At 49.7% G+C, this 14,481-nt stretch overlaps 7 protein-coding genes across 7 annotated transcripts; 3 read left to right on the top strand and 4 right to left on the bottom strand.

Annotated features, from left to right (window-relative positions):
* Nucleotides 1-504: 504 nt before the first annotated feature.
* GIQ15_05781 (hexokinase family protein) lies at nucleotides 505-2,246 on the bottom strand (the record flags this gene model as incomplete). Its single annotated transcript, XM_033553198.1, has 2 exons — nucleotides 505-1,702; nucleotides 1,771-2,246. The coding sequence occupies 2 exons, from the start codon at nucleotides 2,244-2,246 to the stop codon at nucleotides 505-507; spliced, it is 1,674 nt and encodes a 557-aa protein (XP_033404342.1).
* A 692-nt stretch (nucleotides 2,247-2,938) lies between these two features.
* On the top strand, nucleotides 2,939-4,246 carry GIQ15_05780 (isochorismatase; the record flags this gene model as incomplete). The annotated part of the gene is made up of 1 exon (XM_033553197.1): nucleotides 2,939-4,246. The coding sequence occupies one exon, from the start codon at nucleotides 2,939-2,941 to the stop codon at nucleotides 4,244-4,246; it is 1,308 nt and encodes a 435-aa protein (XP_033404341.1).
* A 766-nt stretch (nucleotides 4,247-5,012) lies between these two features.
* GIQ15_05779 (uncharacterized protein) lies at nucleotides 5,013-5,659 on the bottom strand (the record flags this gene model as incomplete). Its single annotated transcript, XM_033553196.1, has 2 exons — nucleotides 5,013-5,400; nucleotides 5,469-5,659. The coding sequence occupies 2 exons, from the start codon at nucleotides 5,657-5,659 to the stop codon at nucleotides 5,013-5,015; spliced, it is 579 nt and encodes a 192-aa protein (XP_033404340.1).
* Nucleotides 5,660-6,324: 665 nt separating this feature from the next.
* On the bottom strand, nucleotides 6,325-7,392 carry GIQ15_05778 (Glycine amidinotransferase; the record flags this gene model as incomplete). Its single annotated transcript, XM_033553195.1, has 1 exon — nucleotides 6,325-7,392. One exon carries the CDS (start codon nucleotides 7,390-7,392, stop codon nucleotides 6,325-6,327), a length of 1,068 nt encoding a protein of 355 aa, XP_033404339.1.
* Nucleotides 7,393-8,348: 956 nt separating this feature from the next.
* On the top strand, nucleotides 8,349-9,061 carry GIQ15_05777 (uncharacterized protein; the record flags this gene model as incomplete). The annotated part of the gene is made up of 2 exons (XM_033553194.1): nucleotides 8,349-8,423; nucleotides 8,501-9,061. The coding sequence occupies 2 exons, from the start codon at nucleotides 8,349-8,351 to the stop codon at nucleotides 9,059-9,061; spliced, it is 636 nt and encodes a 211-aa protein (XP_033404338.1).
* Nucleotides 9,062-9,305: 244 nt separating this feature from the next.
* Nucleotides 9,306-10,592, top strand: GIQ15_05776 (coiled-coil domain-containing protein 55; the record flags this gene model as incomplete). Its single annotated transcript, XM_033553193.1, has 1 exon — nucleotides 9,306-10,592. One exon carries the CDS (start codon nucleotides 9,306-9,308, stop codon nucleotides 10,590-10,592), a length of 1,287 nt encoding a protein of 428 aa, XP_033404337.1.
* A 186-nt stretch (nucleotides 10,593-10,778) lies between these two features.
* Nucleotides 10,779-12,338, bottom strand: GIQ15_05775 (zinc transporter zupT; the record flags this gene model as incomplete). Its single annotated transcript, XM_033553192.1, has 3 exons — nucleotides 10,779-12,044; nucleotides 12,100-12,227; nucleotides 12,284-12,338. The coding sequence occupies 3 exons, from the start codon at nucleotides 12,336-12,338 to the stop codon at nucleotides 10,779-10,781; spliced, it is 1,449 nt and encodes a 482-aa protein (XP_033404336.1).
* Between the last annotated feature and the right edge of the window lie 2,143 nt (nucleotides 12,339-14,481).

Raw genomic sequence — 14,481 nt, 5'->3', positions numbered from 1 at the left:
GGTCTCTCTCTCTCCCCCTGTTGTTGTCGTTCGATGTTGATGATGTGCTGACTCAGCGATGCCCTGACAACCACGGTCACGTGGACGCTGTTCCTGGTCACTTTTCGATGCTTAAAATGCTTCAACCCTCAACCCTGGCGATATCAGCTGCGCTTGCATGCCATGCTGGAGGGTTAGCATCACCTGCAGCAGACACATGTTGGTGTCACTACCTTATCTCAGGGCCCCAAGTCCGTATAGACAACCATCTTGTCAAGTAGACGTACGAAATCTGGATCTGCAAGATGATAGGTGACATAGAAGCATATTCATACAAATATTCTTAAAAGATACACAATATTCATCTACAGTCATACAAATGCCGGCTCGCTTGAAATGTCCAGCCAACTATCCTGCATCGATATCCGGGTAATACACCTCATGGCTCAGGTGTCAACTGGCCATGTGCCTATCACCACCGATCTGGGTAAAATTCAGAGATATAAACCCCAATATGGCCCATAGTTATGACTGAGGATCCTTTGCATCCTGCACAGCCTTCATACCTGCGCCCGTAATCGTCTCTATCTTGCCGTTAGTTGTGCCAGCCAGGACGCCCACGCCGATGATACCACCATCACTCGCTTCTCTAAGGAATATACTCTTCCCTCCATCCTGTGGCCCACTGCGTAGTAGTATCTGGTCAATATACCTTTGCACATGGCCCTTGTACCTTGGGTAGTGTTGTATAACACCGCCAGAGAAACCAACAACTAGTTCCTCCGGACTACGGAGGTCGCTTGGCTGCAGGAACGAGGTAGCTTCTTGAGTAGGTGTATGTGGAACAGATGCTAGATCTTGAAGCTTCGTGAGATGGATGTGTTCCGTACAGGCTAGCAGGCCGACGGTTGCCGCGGCAACGAGGGCAGCGGACCGGACCTGGACGGTGGATGCGATGGATCGTAGAATGCCCGCTGTTTCAGGTGTCCAGTTCCACTCACTTGACGATGCTGGAGGTGGGAGTTTGGCGCGAAGCTCAGAGGCAAGGCTTTCCTTGGTGGCGGAGGGGGATGCGACAACAAAAGAGAGGAAGTCGGTCGTAAGCTTGTATGGCTCGACGAGGTTCACCGGAAGCGCGTCGTGTGGGACTCCAAGGACAATTCTCAGGTAATCGTGCGCAATTATACGGACTAATTCGCCTATATATCGACCGCCAACCATATATTCCAAGGGTTGGAAGCCCGGTCGACTACTAGCCGCCTCAAGCTCTTTATCCCACTTGGTAGCGATCTCAAGCTCTCGGAGAGGAGCAGCAGAGTCACTTAGGGTCCATTCGGTGCTCACGAGTACCTCTGTTGCCTCGGGTTGATTCATGCGCACCTGATGGGTTTTCATTTCATGGAGGTCGCTCATCTTCATTAATATGGTGGCATTACATCCTGAACCGACGATAAGGCCCATGACGGCCCTGCTATTGGGAAGCGATGGCACCGAGTATGCTAGAGACGCCAGCGTCCCAACTGTGTCGTTTGTGATTGCCACTACTCTTAGTGTCGGCAGCGAACTGCTCCGTAGTCGCTTTGTGTCAGCATCAAACTCCCGATTGGCGCGCCGTATGTGGCGGTCGTAACCGTCAAGCAAAGCCTCTCGAAGATTGAGATCCGAGTTTATTGCAAATCCTTTGCCAGTAGGCATTAATATCGCCTCGTGCAGGTTTCCTTGCCTATTAAATGTTAATTCTCTGTATCCAAAAAGAGGAAAACGGAGTCCAGTCCGGTAAAATAGACGAACTTTATTGGGAAACAAAATGAAATGCCCATATCTACTGATGCCGGTGAACTGCTTCCCACCGGATCTAGGCTGTCTGCTACAACCTCGGCGACACAGTCTCCAATCCATGCAAAGAGGTCCTTCGCGTTATCCTTTTTCAGGCGTTCTTCGATAGGCCATGCTTTCTCCAGAGTTCGTCGCACACGGGGTGGTATCACACCTTTACTACCGTTAGTTTTGGCCCTTGGTACAGCCGGACCTAGCAGGTCAATGAAGGCAACCCGAAGGTATGAAAGGCCGACATATGCTGCTAGATAATGGCCTGTTTCCTGCCCTGTGGGTAGGCGGGTTACAGCCGCAGGAAAGAACTGCTCTAGAGAGCTCGCTGCGAGTTCCTTGAATGTCTTCGAGAAACGGTATGCAAGATTGTATACTGTGCCATTGTCAAGAACCAACGGTTTCAAAAAGGAGTCTATATCGTCGTCACCGTTCTCCATGGCAGGCACAGCATGGTCTGTGACAGCTGTCATCGGCCCTCCTGCATGCAAACCAGACGGCAAGGAAAGCGTCTCCCACTTGCACCTATGTACACCGTTAGTGATACTACTGACCAGCTGGAGGTTTGGATAATCACATCTCGATGCAACCCCCAGGCTGAGATAAGATATACTATCTAGAACTCAGCTTATGACCCTGACCTTTATGACTATATATGATCACTTGTAAATGTAAGAACCCGAGGCCTGCTAACCCGCCATGCTAAGGACAGCATAGAATACGAGATATAACGCGACGACGATGAACATGAACATGAACGATGGACTGGACGTTTTTATATAGTGATGTGTCAGCACCACGTGACATCTCCTACTTCTGCTTACTTGAAGCTCGCCAACCGCAGGTAGAAAACGACGTGCCCATAGCCTCTGTTTAGATATAGATACAAGCAACCACAGCGGCTCCAGCAGCACCAGCGAGCGCTGCCTTTCGTCTTGCCGGTAGGTGAGTGCGTTCTTTTCTGCGAGGACAGCGCGGTCTGTCCGTTCTCTCAACGTCCCGCCTCCACACAACCGCTGCTCCGGCATATCTGGCACCACCACAGCTTCCGCCATACATCCACGCACAGCGAACCTTAGCTATCTACGCATCCCCTTACCACAGACTCTGCGCAGTCCACATTTCTCTACATATGCTTGCTCGCAATGGCGCTAACTTCTGGAAAGAAGGGCTGTCCGCTTCACCCGGCCATGCGGCAAGCATGGCGGACCCCACGGACTTGAACCTCGATGCGCCCAGCGATCTACAGGATATCCCCGACCTGTCGCCCGTTGACGACCTCGTTCCGCCGCCAGAAGGCACATACCCCGATAAAGCGTCGTTGATAGCGTCGGTGCATGCTCATGCAAAGGCACACGGGTACAATGTTGTTGTCAAATCGTCCAGTACGCCCACCGAGAAGAAACCAGGGCGTACCGCGAAGGTCTGGTTAAGATGCGATCGTGGAGGCCAGTACAGGCCCCGGAATGGGTTGACGGAGGAGACTCGCAAGCGGAAACGGACGTCCAGGCTGATGGATTGTCCGTTCATGCTCGTGGCTGCTGGGAATCCTGGCATATGGACGCTCACCGTCCTGAATCCGACACACAACCATGGAGCTATCATGGATAAACCCCGCCAGGCGCCTCATCATCGAGTCAAAAAGGGTCAGGTCACCGCCGTACCTTACGACTGGCCTCACGATGCCACTTTTACTCCGTTCACCACGGCTCTGGTAGTCGTTGACATGCAACGGGATGGTACGTACCCCCTGCTGACCCTGGCCCCTCCATCATGTCTGGACATCGTTCTAAATATGTATCTAGTTTGCTCGCAAGAAGGATATATGTCATATCAAGGCTACGATGTCACGCCTGCCATGGCGCTAATACCCAAAATTCGACGGCTACTGGATGCATTCCGCGCCGCCGGCTTCCCCATATATCATACCCGTGAAGGCCACAGACCAGACCTCTCTACTCTTTCGACTCGTGAAAACTTCCGCTCCCACAACAACCCAACAGCCACAGGCATCGGATCCACAGGTCCGTTAGGCCGTCTCCTCATCCGCGGTGAACCAGGCCACGATATCGTCCCCGAACTCTATCCAATCGATGGTGAGCCAGTGATTGATAAACCTGGCCGCGGAGCATTCGCACATACCGACTTCGAACTACTACTACGTAACAAGGGGATTAAAAATCTTGTTGTTGTCGGAATGACAACCGACGGGGCTGTAGCGAGTACCCTTCGCGAAGCCTGTGATAAGGGGTTTGACTGCCTATTACTGGAAGATGGGACTGTGGCAGTCGACCACACGCTGCATATCGGTGCGTGTAATAGCGTGAAGATGGAAGGTGGCCTGTTGGGCGCCACCTCACGGATCGACGATATCGTGCATGCTGTGGATAATTTCAAGAGTCTACTCGTTAAGAAGATGGCGCCACAAATGATGGTGTGATAAGCGAGGCGATTGGAGGGAAAACTCATGAGTGTTGATCATTTTTTTATTCCATTTCAGGTGTTTTGTTGCTATTTTTGTTTCACATGACATCGACGGTGTTTGGGTTACGGCGCCCTGGCTCTTATTCTGTACCCAGGTTGTCGCATATTGCTGTCTCATTGCGCGCATTCATATTTATTTTCGGGCCGACTTAATAGTTCCCAGTTTGCCTTTGGAAAGTTAGATGAAACGTGCCAGTTTATCTATGGAGTACATTGAATTTGAGTTATTCACTCATTCTATCCGTATACCAATAGTATGGATTTCGTAGATAACGGAGGTACGACAGTCTATAGCAATCCGTTCATATCCTTCCGCAACACCAACTCCCGTCGATTGCGATATAAGCCAATGCGACACTACAGCCTCCACCGTTCCAGGCCTCACACTTGCATCTGAACTCCGGTCATTCATCTCAACCGTTCTATCACCCCAGTTTCGAAATGCCAATTGACCGACATTTTGCGGTGGTAGTCTGGTATGGGAAATCGGGCCTATCTGTGCCGAGCATACGATGCTGCAGTGGCAGTGCTTACTGTCCAGCAGCATTCGGGAACCGGACTAGTAGCCTGAGAGCGATTCATACGGCGTCAGGCAGGGTCGAGGAGTAATATCCCGCCCGAAGCCAATCAAGTTTCCCAGCCCATCAGGCAAGACGCATAGAATAGCCATACCCAGGGCTCATCCTAGCGTAAATTAGATAACCTTCTCATTATGGCATAAGTTACAACCACTTTTTCCCCGCTGCCATCATCCTCGCGCGAAACGCGGGACTTGTAATCTCCATCCCGCGCCGATAAAACGGGCTCATGGCCGCCTTCACCCAATTCTCATACACCTCATTCATGAACTGCCTAATCGCATCCTCTGTTTGTGGGGAGGTTGGGTTATGAGCTATTGACGACGACGAGCCGCGTGACGACCCCGATGTCGCCGCGAGGAAACCAGAAGCTGAAAGTCCGCTGCCGCTACCACTGCCTGATCCTCCCGTGGCGGGCTGGGAGGCAGATTGTGGTGGTTGGTGCAGAAGAATGAACCTCACACCGGTTCCTGTAAGGAAAGCAGAGACGTAGGCAGAGGCTGGCGGGTAAGTGTCAATGTGTTTTAGGTACCTGTGAAATCGTTAGAACGCATCCCACCAACAGGGCAAGACGGTTTTGATAACGTAGTGTGAACATACATTGCGCCATTGGTCCATTGGACTTCTTCGACAATATCAAGACTGGCGTGAACGATAAACTGGTTCATATATCTCTCATTATCCGCATATCGAAATCGAGCAATGCCATCTGCACCCCCCTTGGAAGTCCCGAACGCCTGGCTGAAGAGGGGGACGTCTGTCGAGGATAGGATTGTGAAGTAGTATGACATTTTGCGCCGCCAGCTGCGTAATATTCTAGGCAATATCTATACTCCCGCGTCGTCTCCGCGCTTCAAGTCGTTTCCTTTGATACAAATGGCCAAAGACGGTGACGTTGGTCAACGGTCGGGTGGTACATCACGTGACCCCAAGCCGGCCCTTGGTATCCCCTTGTATATATAGCTTATATAGGTTGACCCTTTCTATAATATCATGTATCATCTTCGGAGCGCACCAGGTTATGTACCAGCCAGTCTTCCATATGCATGGTGATTGTTTGCTCGAATAACTATGGCGGGAATCCGTGCTAACTCATTCTTTTCTTTTTTCAGCCCAGAGTACAATATCTCTGTCCCATCCAATCGCTATCACGCCTAAAGAATGGGCATTGAGTGGGCTGACGACAATAATCAACTAGCCTCGAGCATCTCTAGGAGCTTCAAATGCAGATCAAGGTAAAGTAAAGGAGGAGAAAGCTGTGGCGGTGGTGTTTGGAATATCCACCCTATAACAACACAATGCATAAAGAAAGATATTTCTTTTTTATTTTCATAGATATACAAATGGACATAATTGGTTTAGTTCGACTACACTCAATAAAGTAAAAACTTCAACACTTAAAATCCTGCGAAACTCGCACTACTTACAGGTTGTTTAAACAACAGAAGAGGCCGCCTTATGCTGATCTAACCAGGTCAACAGTCGAGCAATGAAACGATCCTCCTATGCTATTAACATGAGCAAACGGCAACAAAATCGGCTCCATCCCAAACCGGTCTCTAATCCAATCTGCAAACTCCTTGTTCTTTTCTTCAACAAAAATGCGTTTCTCGTCTAGACTCAGCCCGTTCAGTACGAGCCAGGGCGAGCACATATACTGCGGAGGCCATGGGTTCTTTTCAGGCTGCGGAGTATAGGGTAGCGGATGAAGCTCCCAGTCCTGGAAGACAGCATGAGAGCGGAGGCTCTCCTCGGAGACACGAGGAGGGCTGTACACCAGGAGTCCCTTGCGGAGAGGCAGGATGGTTGCGTCAATGTGCCTCGTCGTGAACCCCTCGTTGGTTTCCAGAATCTCAACGGTATACCCTTCGGGCACCATGGCCTGCACATAGTCGATACCCTTCTTGTTGGTGACGTTGCTGATTTGAGCAATAATCGTCTTCCCGAAGCGCATAAAGTCAGCTGTTTCGAAGGCTGGACGGCTGTTGTTGATGGCCCAGTGGTGGGAGCCATTGGTCTCGGAATTACCATTAGTACCACCTACCCCATCGTAGATGGTATCTCTACCGACGATAGTGGGCGCTCGGCAGATTCTTGCGCAGTAGTCGCTGCTGAGCAGATCGAGGATGTCCATATATCCCAGCTGGACTTCCTTTTGGCGGCAGCGCCAGGGGAATGGGGACTCAATGAGCGTGTTTCCCACCGTCATGAAGGTATCACGCGGCATTGCTCCGGTAAAGCCACCGACTTTCAACCAGTCGACCTCCTTGGGGCGATACACACGCACGCCGTTTTGTTCGAGAACGGCAGCAAAGTTGTCGAGCTCCTGCTGAGCCTTCTCCAAGACCTCTGGCGGGAAGGGGTTCCCAGGTCGGAACTCAGCCAAGTGCTCCTTTCTCATGGTTGCCGCCATCGCGTGGAAGGGCTCAGACGGGAAGGCCGAATGCTCTGCTCTTCCAACGATGACCGCCTTCAAAGGAGACCATTCGTCATCCGCAGAAATAAGGGGGCTATTGGCAGACATCGTTTCAGGCTCTAGTGATGAAAATATACTTGAAGGGTGTTGGGGGAATGAATGCTCTTTGAGTATATGAAAAGTACCGCTTCTTCTACCTGCTTGCAGGACGGACAATTCGTCCCTTATATATCATGGGATGGCTACCTTGAATACTACGATTGCGTGATACGGGTTACTTGGATCAACATTGGGCTACCCCTCTCCACCTATGGTTCTTCCCCCGCGGTGTTACTCCTTGATACAAGGAAAATGACATGCACCGATCTGAATAATTGAGCAAGGTCGTTAAACGCATATCCTTGTTGCTCAGGAATGACAAAGCCCTTTATGCAGCCACTGATATCTCATAGTCCTGAGGGTGCACAATTACGCAAGAGTGACATCTCCTTTTGTTAGAGCCAGCTAGCCACAAGACAGCTCCCTGCGAAACATGTATCTATAGGAGATGATAACAACGCTTAGGGCCGGTAGTATAGTTATGAACTGTAGATCTGCCTGTCAGATGAGCGATGCGTGAGGCCCAAATTTTGAGTGCATTGATGAATACATCGAGTTTTAAATCCGACCAGGCCTCGGGAACTCTCAAACGGATATTTCGGGCTTCGCAGTCTCTTTCTAGTTGCTTTTAAGAGAAAAGATATCCGAGCCGATATGTCCTCATTCTTATCAATACTACTACTCAAGGGCAGTTAATTGAGGAAGTCATGGAGTTCCATGAGAAGATAGACCCGGTGTTTCCGCGGCCGAAACCGATGAGAGTGTTGGTCCTTGGACTGCCTCGGACAGGAACAACTTGTGAGGCGTCCTGTGGACAGTTTTCCCCTATGAAGAGCTCTTCATACTGACAGCCATGGCCTACAGCAATGTGTGCTGCTTTGAAGATACTAGGCATCAATTCTTATCACTGGGACGAAGTGCTGAGCAATAAAAAGAATGGTCACTTTCAACTCTGGTTAAATGCAATGCAAGCCAAATTCGATAAGAAAGGAAAGCCATTTGCTGGAGAGGATTTCGATCGCATTCTCTGGAACTATGATGTATACAACACCTATTCATATTTCATATTCACAAGCAAAAAGATCCCGCTCCATTGACAAGCTAACTTCTCCTCTAGGCCGTGTCGGACGAGCCCTGCTGTCATTTCGTTGATGAGCTCCTCGCCGCATATCCGGACTCGAAGGTCATTCTTAACGTCCGCACCCGCGAGTCCTGGCTCAGGTCGATGCAAAATAGCGTTCTCACGGTCCTTTCTTGGAGGTCCTTTACTATACTCTCATATCTAGACCAAGACTTCTCGGCGGGCTACTGGCCGCTTCTTAACTATAGCACCTCGGTGCTCTCCCGGGGAATCCCTGCCTACAAGGCTGCTGCTGCTCCAGCTCTACTCGAGTCGTTTGACCGGCATTATGACTACGTCCGTAAGGTAGTTCCCAAGCGGAAACTACTGGAATTCCATCCAAGTCAGGGCTGGAAGCCACTTTGCCAGTTCCTCGACCTTCCTATCCCAGAAGAAGAATTCCCAAATCTCAATGAGCCTAGCTCCCTGCTCCAAATTCGCAAAAGAATGTACTGGTCTCGATGGTATCATGTTATGCAGGAATTTCTCAAAGCTACCTGTATCGTGGGTGTAGCTCTGGCGGCTATAAGGATGGCTTATATAGAGCTGCGAGGCTAGAGTCTAGCTTATAGTATTTTATTATAATAATATATTAACTATAAAAAAGTTCTCTCTATTACTCAAACTCACAGTCCTTACATCGTAGTGGTGACCGAGGTGCGAAGATGACATAAGCCGGACCCCCTTGCGGCTCTGTATACCACGTGACATACTTGGCGTCCAACATGGAGCTTCATCGGATACATCAGACTTGCGATCTGAGAGAGCTTCAAGATACTATAATCAGCCCCGAATTGCCCAGATGGCACCGCCAAAGCTGAGTTATGGGCTTAACTTGTCCAAAGCTAATAGCAAGAAGCCTTCATTCTCGGTATTTGCTGGCCAGAAACGCAAGAGTCTATGGGATGACCCCGACTCAGATGAGGAAGGCCAAAAGGGCGATGACAATGAATCCAACGCCGTCGAAATCACAACTTTAGGCGGTCTATCGCCTTTCCCAGCGAAATCTAAGCCTTCAAGTTCGGCTGCTGAAGCTCCATCCAAAAAGAAACCAGCCACATCACAATCATCTGGCACCACGAAATCGAAATTCTCCGAAGCCCCCGCGAAGCGCGAATACACCAACCTTGCGGCTCTACACAGCAGTAAGAAGCATGCCAACGAAGCTGAATCCCTTGATCCATCAATATACGACTACGATGCTGTATACGACTCTCTACACGCCAAACCTAAATCCAAAACCAATACTTCAAATGACGACCCATCTGCGCCGGCGCAAGGGCCAAAATACATGACAGCACTTCTCCGTAGTGCAGACACACGGAAGCGGGACCAGCTGAGGGCGCGCGATAAACTACTTGCCCGCGAACGCGAGGCTGAGGGCGATGAGTTCGCCGATAAAGAGAAATTCGTCACAGCGGCATACAAGGCTCAGCAGGAGGAGGTCAGGAAGATAGAAGCTGAGGAAGCCGAGAGGGAGAAGGAAGAAGCCGAGAAGAGGAAGAAAGGGATGGGGATGACTGGATTTTATAGGGACGTGCTCAAGAGAGATGAGCAAAGGCATGAGGAGGTTGTTAAATTGGCAGAGGAGGCGGTGAAGAATAGGGCTACTGCAGACAAGGGTATGGGCGAGGAGGAGGAGACGAAAGAGAAGTCAGCAACGCAGATAGCGGAGGAACTGAATGCTAGAGGCGCAAAGATTGCGGTTAACGATGAAGGGGAGGTCGTTGACAAGCGGCAGCTGCTTACTGCTGGGCTGAACGTTGTATCGAAGCCTAAGCCTGCGGCAGGGGTAGCAGGTGCTTCGCGGGCGAATGCAGCCGCGACAAAAAATGTTGGATTTGATCGTGGTGGCATTCGCGCTGCGCGTGAGATGCAACGGGCACGACAGACAGAGATGCTTACTGAACAGTTGGAGGAGAAGTTACGGAAGGAGAAAGAAGAAGAAGACGCGCGTTTACGAGAGCTGGCGGAGAAGAATAAGAGCCAGAAATCACAGACAGACGTCATGAGTGCGAAGGAGAGGTACCTTGCTCGAAAGAGGGAGAGGGAAAAGGAAAAGGAGAAGCAAAAGGAAGGTGGTGCTTGAACGCAGTATAATTTGGCGCAATTGGATCATGTATGTACAGCAAATGGATTTGACGACCTGGTCTATGTGTAGTCTGGGACAATTTATGCTCTAAACAATGCGAACCACCCAATACCGGTTCCGGATCAATATGGAACAGGAACAATCTAACGGAAAGAATCCTACTTAAGGACCAACGGACACTGCTTATCGAGCAGTCAATGCAAAGCTAACCCCGATGATACCCATCCCTGCAAATGCAAAGGCAATACATAATCCCCTCCGATGCGAGAGCATCAGACTTTCTGCAAACAGCTGCAGCCCTACATTCGTCATCACGCCTGCGGTGACAGCAAACATACAACCATACACAGCCCACGACGGCCCCTCAAGAGGGACATCATCCCCAATACCACCGCCATTGGCACCACCAGCCTTCGTCGAACCCCAGATCCACAGCGCCGCGAGTCCAGCACCAGCAGGCTGGCTGATGCCACCTAATATGCTGGACCAAAGGATTGCTTTGAGCCGCGACTTGAGCGCCAAGTAAAGCGGTAGAGACATGGCAAAGCCCTCTGTGATGTTATGGATGGAGATGGCGACGAAGACGGACCAACCCAACGTTGGGTTGGTGTGGTTGGTTGCATAGGTGATGAAGCCTTCGGGTAGCTTGTGTAAGGCGATGGCGAGGGAGGTCTGCAGACCGATGGATAGAAAAGCGTTCTGTGGGACATGATGATGGTGCGCTGGGGGCTCTTGTGAAGGCGGCGAAGGTGCATACGCGGTGGTTGCGGTACTTGAGGATGGAATAGGAGCGTCTTGTCCGGCAAGGCGGGTGTGGGCAGCGTCTCTGAGAATAGGAGGGACAGGACCGATGGCATCTCCTTCGTCTGTTACAGGTTGTGCGAGAATGGTAATTTCAGTAGCCCCGCCAACTGTGCGATCCTCCCCTTCATTTTGGATCCTAAGCTTCGCACACTCGAGCCCGCAAGCTTGCGAAACGCCAAAACATTTACCGTTTGCACAAGTGGCCTTTGAAGTGCCACCCATAAGACAGTTTAACTGTTCCGACAGCTGGGCCGTGACCGATGTGCCGGCATGTGTCCCTGTTGCGGGCCGGCTTGGCGTCACGCTATGCTCATGAGGAGCATCCTGGCCTGCAGATCTATGTATGTCGTGGTGCTGTGATAAAAGGGGAGTGTTCTCTGTGGTGCCATGGCATGCACCGTGCGTCACCTCTCCGTTCTCTTCGATATCGTTGGCCTTGTGCGGATGCGAGTGCGAGTGCGAGTGTTCACAGCTGACAACATGAGAGGGCATCCATCGGTGCAGGAGGGTGGAGAAGATGTTTATAACGATAATTCCCGAGAGGAACAGCCCTATCAGTGTGTATGCAGCTGTCTGTGTGGAATATCCGGCCTGGGTCAGGTAGTACTTTGAAGTCGGCAGCATGCTATACAAAGCCGTGAAAAGCTGAGTATGAGTTAGCCATGGCTTCTCCTTTCGTCCGAGGTCAATATCTACATACGATGACTCCACCACTCAGACTCAGGGACGATGAGAGAAAGACATCGCTCTCTGCTATCCTGAAGTCCTTCTTGCCAAAGTACTGCGCAACGACGTCAACACAGATAAGGCCCGATCCCAGTGCACATGCTATATATCTCATCCGTTAGATAGCGTACATCAACGGTAGCACGGATTCAACATACCAATACCGCTGATACAGCTCATTATCCATCCCTGGATGTCATTATTGGACACCATCCTGTTGATAGACCAGACAGCTCCTGAACAGCGTTGCCGCCTCGTATATATAAACCCCTCTTGTCTATCCGCCACCGAGGAACACGAAGCCGCAATGCTGTCTCGGAGACGATATCAACTCCAGCGGTGCTCCGTATAAACACAGGATGAAGAGGACGAGCAGGAGAGGAAGAAGACGGTCAACAGAAGGTTAACGAAGCTCAAACAAGCTCGTTTCCCCGAGTTTGTCAGCGTCGGACTTTATTTGCTGGCGGGGGGAGGCCCTTCCTAAAGAGGACTAGTTTGCCTCCCAAGGTCCTTGCGCTACTTTAAGGTTTATCACGTGGGACAAAATTTTGTCGGCAGATCTGCTTAGTCACGCACACGTGCTGGATAGCTTAGTCATGTATTTTTGTCACGTGGCTAGCATGGGGGAGATTTCCGAATCGGGTAGGAGTTGATGAAGCCTCTCTGCAAAGCATCAAGGAAGAGCCACAGCCACCTGAATGTGATTTCGGCTGGATATATTTTAGCTTCGTGAATGCGAGCACAACTTGCTGAGTGGAGTGGCAAGGATGATACTGAAATTCATGGGCCGATCGAGGTGTAACAGTCTTAAAGACCAAACAGTAGAGTAGAATGTATACACTTAGAAATTGACCTTTTGTCATCCTCGTCAAAGGTGTAGATCTCTATTTTAGGCGGGAGTCAATCTCTACCACGAGACTACCCCTTGTGTGCCTCGCAGGTCGATCAATTTTGTTGTCCATGTATGACTCGTTGATGTTAGTAATTTATATCTAGGATAAACACCTAATTAGATCAGTCCCAAAGCTTTCCTATATTCAGGACTCAAACTAGAAATAATTGGCTGTTGCTATAACTTACCTCTGGTCCAAACTAACTCGACGCTAGGCATGGGAAGCATGTATCTAGATAGCGGCGTGCTGCTAGGACCGTATGGCTCTACTCCGTACAATCACAGGGTAGCAACCACCAAGCCTGACCGGAAGATATAATTCACTACTTTATATGAGGTTATCGTTGATTCAAGAGAAGCAAAAACATAGGTGAATATAGCTATTCAGCTTGCGCATGAATACTGGCTTCCATGAGACTCGCTGCTGGAATACCTTAACTTAGGTTAGGGTTTAGGCTTCGGGTAGATCCGCTGGGAGATAAAGAGATCCACTAAATGGACCAATGATGATATTGATCCAAAGTATTGACGTTATCCTTTGATAAACTAGGTGTAAACCATAGGTATGAAGTCTTGTCAAACATCAAAAAAACATGAGAGGAAATCACCCCTTATATCTAAACACAAAATGCAGTGTGGTTAGGCCCTTCCCTGCACGTACGCCTTAGTGCGATGCCACACTCAGCCGAAGCCTGCCACTGTTGTCCTGGGCCGCAAATATGAACGGCGCAAAGAAGAGGGGGACTGCCAGCTGCGCGACCACAAAAACATCGATATTGTCCGGGCACGCATCCGCCGCGAGTAGATAAATCATTCGCAATTGGACTTGCCAACGCCACTGGCACAAGGAAGAGAAGGGCAAGGTTGCTGGTGAACTGCATGTTGTTCGCTTTTATTGCTGGCTCTAGATTAGACTTTAATATGAGTAGAAGTGAGATACAATCAACATACAAGAACTAGTTTTTGTAAAAATGAACTAGAGTAGCAATGTTTGGTAAATTGTTTGAGAAAGGGCCTATAAGGTCTCATTAGAATTGGGTAATAGCACATAAAAGTAAAGGAAAGTCCTGACTTGGTTGGCTTTTAAGAGGTTATCGATATTCGAGGGCTCTGATCCTGAATCCTTGAATGGGAATAATGAAGAAGACCGGGAAAGTTGAAATCTTTTATATCTCAAAATGAACGTAATCATTGAGGTGAGAATGAAATTCGCTTTCTGTGTACAAGAATAAGTGGCCCTAAGTACCTTACTGAAACATAAAAGTCTCTCTCATATAAAAAAAACCCCTTTTTGGGTACTTACATCGTTTGTAGCTCTGATCAGGGGCTAGCTTATCTGAAATGCGCAACATAAAAACGGTTGTGCTAGGTAGTATGACCTTTTGTTAATAATGCTCGCACATCAAATCGCGAGTTGAAGGGGTAGTTAGGTAGCGGTGTGTAATTAACCGAAGCTGAGGGACC

This window comes from Arthroderma uncinatum (assembly GCF_011692745.1).
Source record: "Arthroderma uncinatum strain CBS 119779 chromosome Unknown scaffold4, whole genome shotgun sequence".
Taxonomy (NCBI): Eukaryota; Fungi; Ascomycota; class Eurotiomycetes; order Onygenales; family Arthrodermataceae; genus Arthroderma; species Arthroderma uncinatum.
The sequence above is the reverse complement of the archived record's forward strand: the minus strand, read 5'-3'. Positions and strand labels throughout refer to the sequence as shown.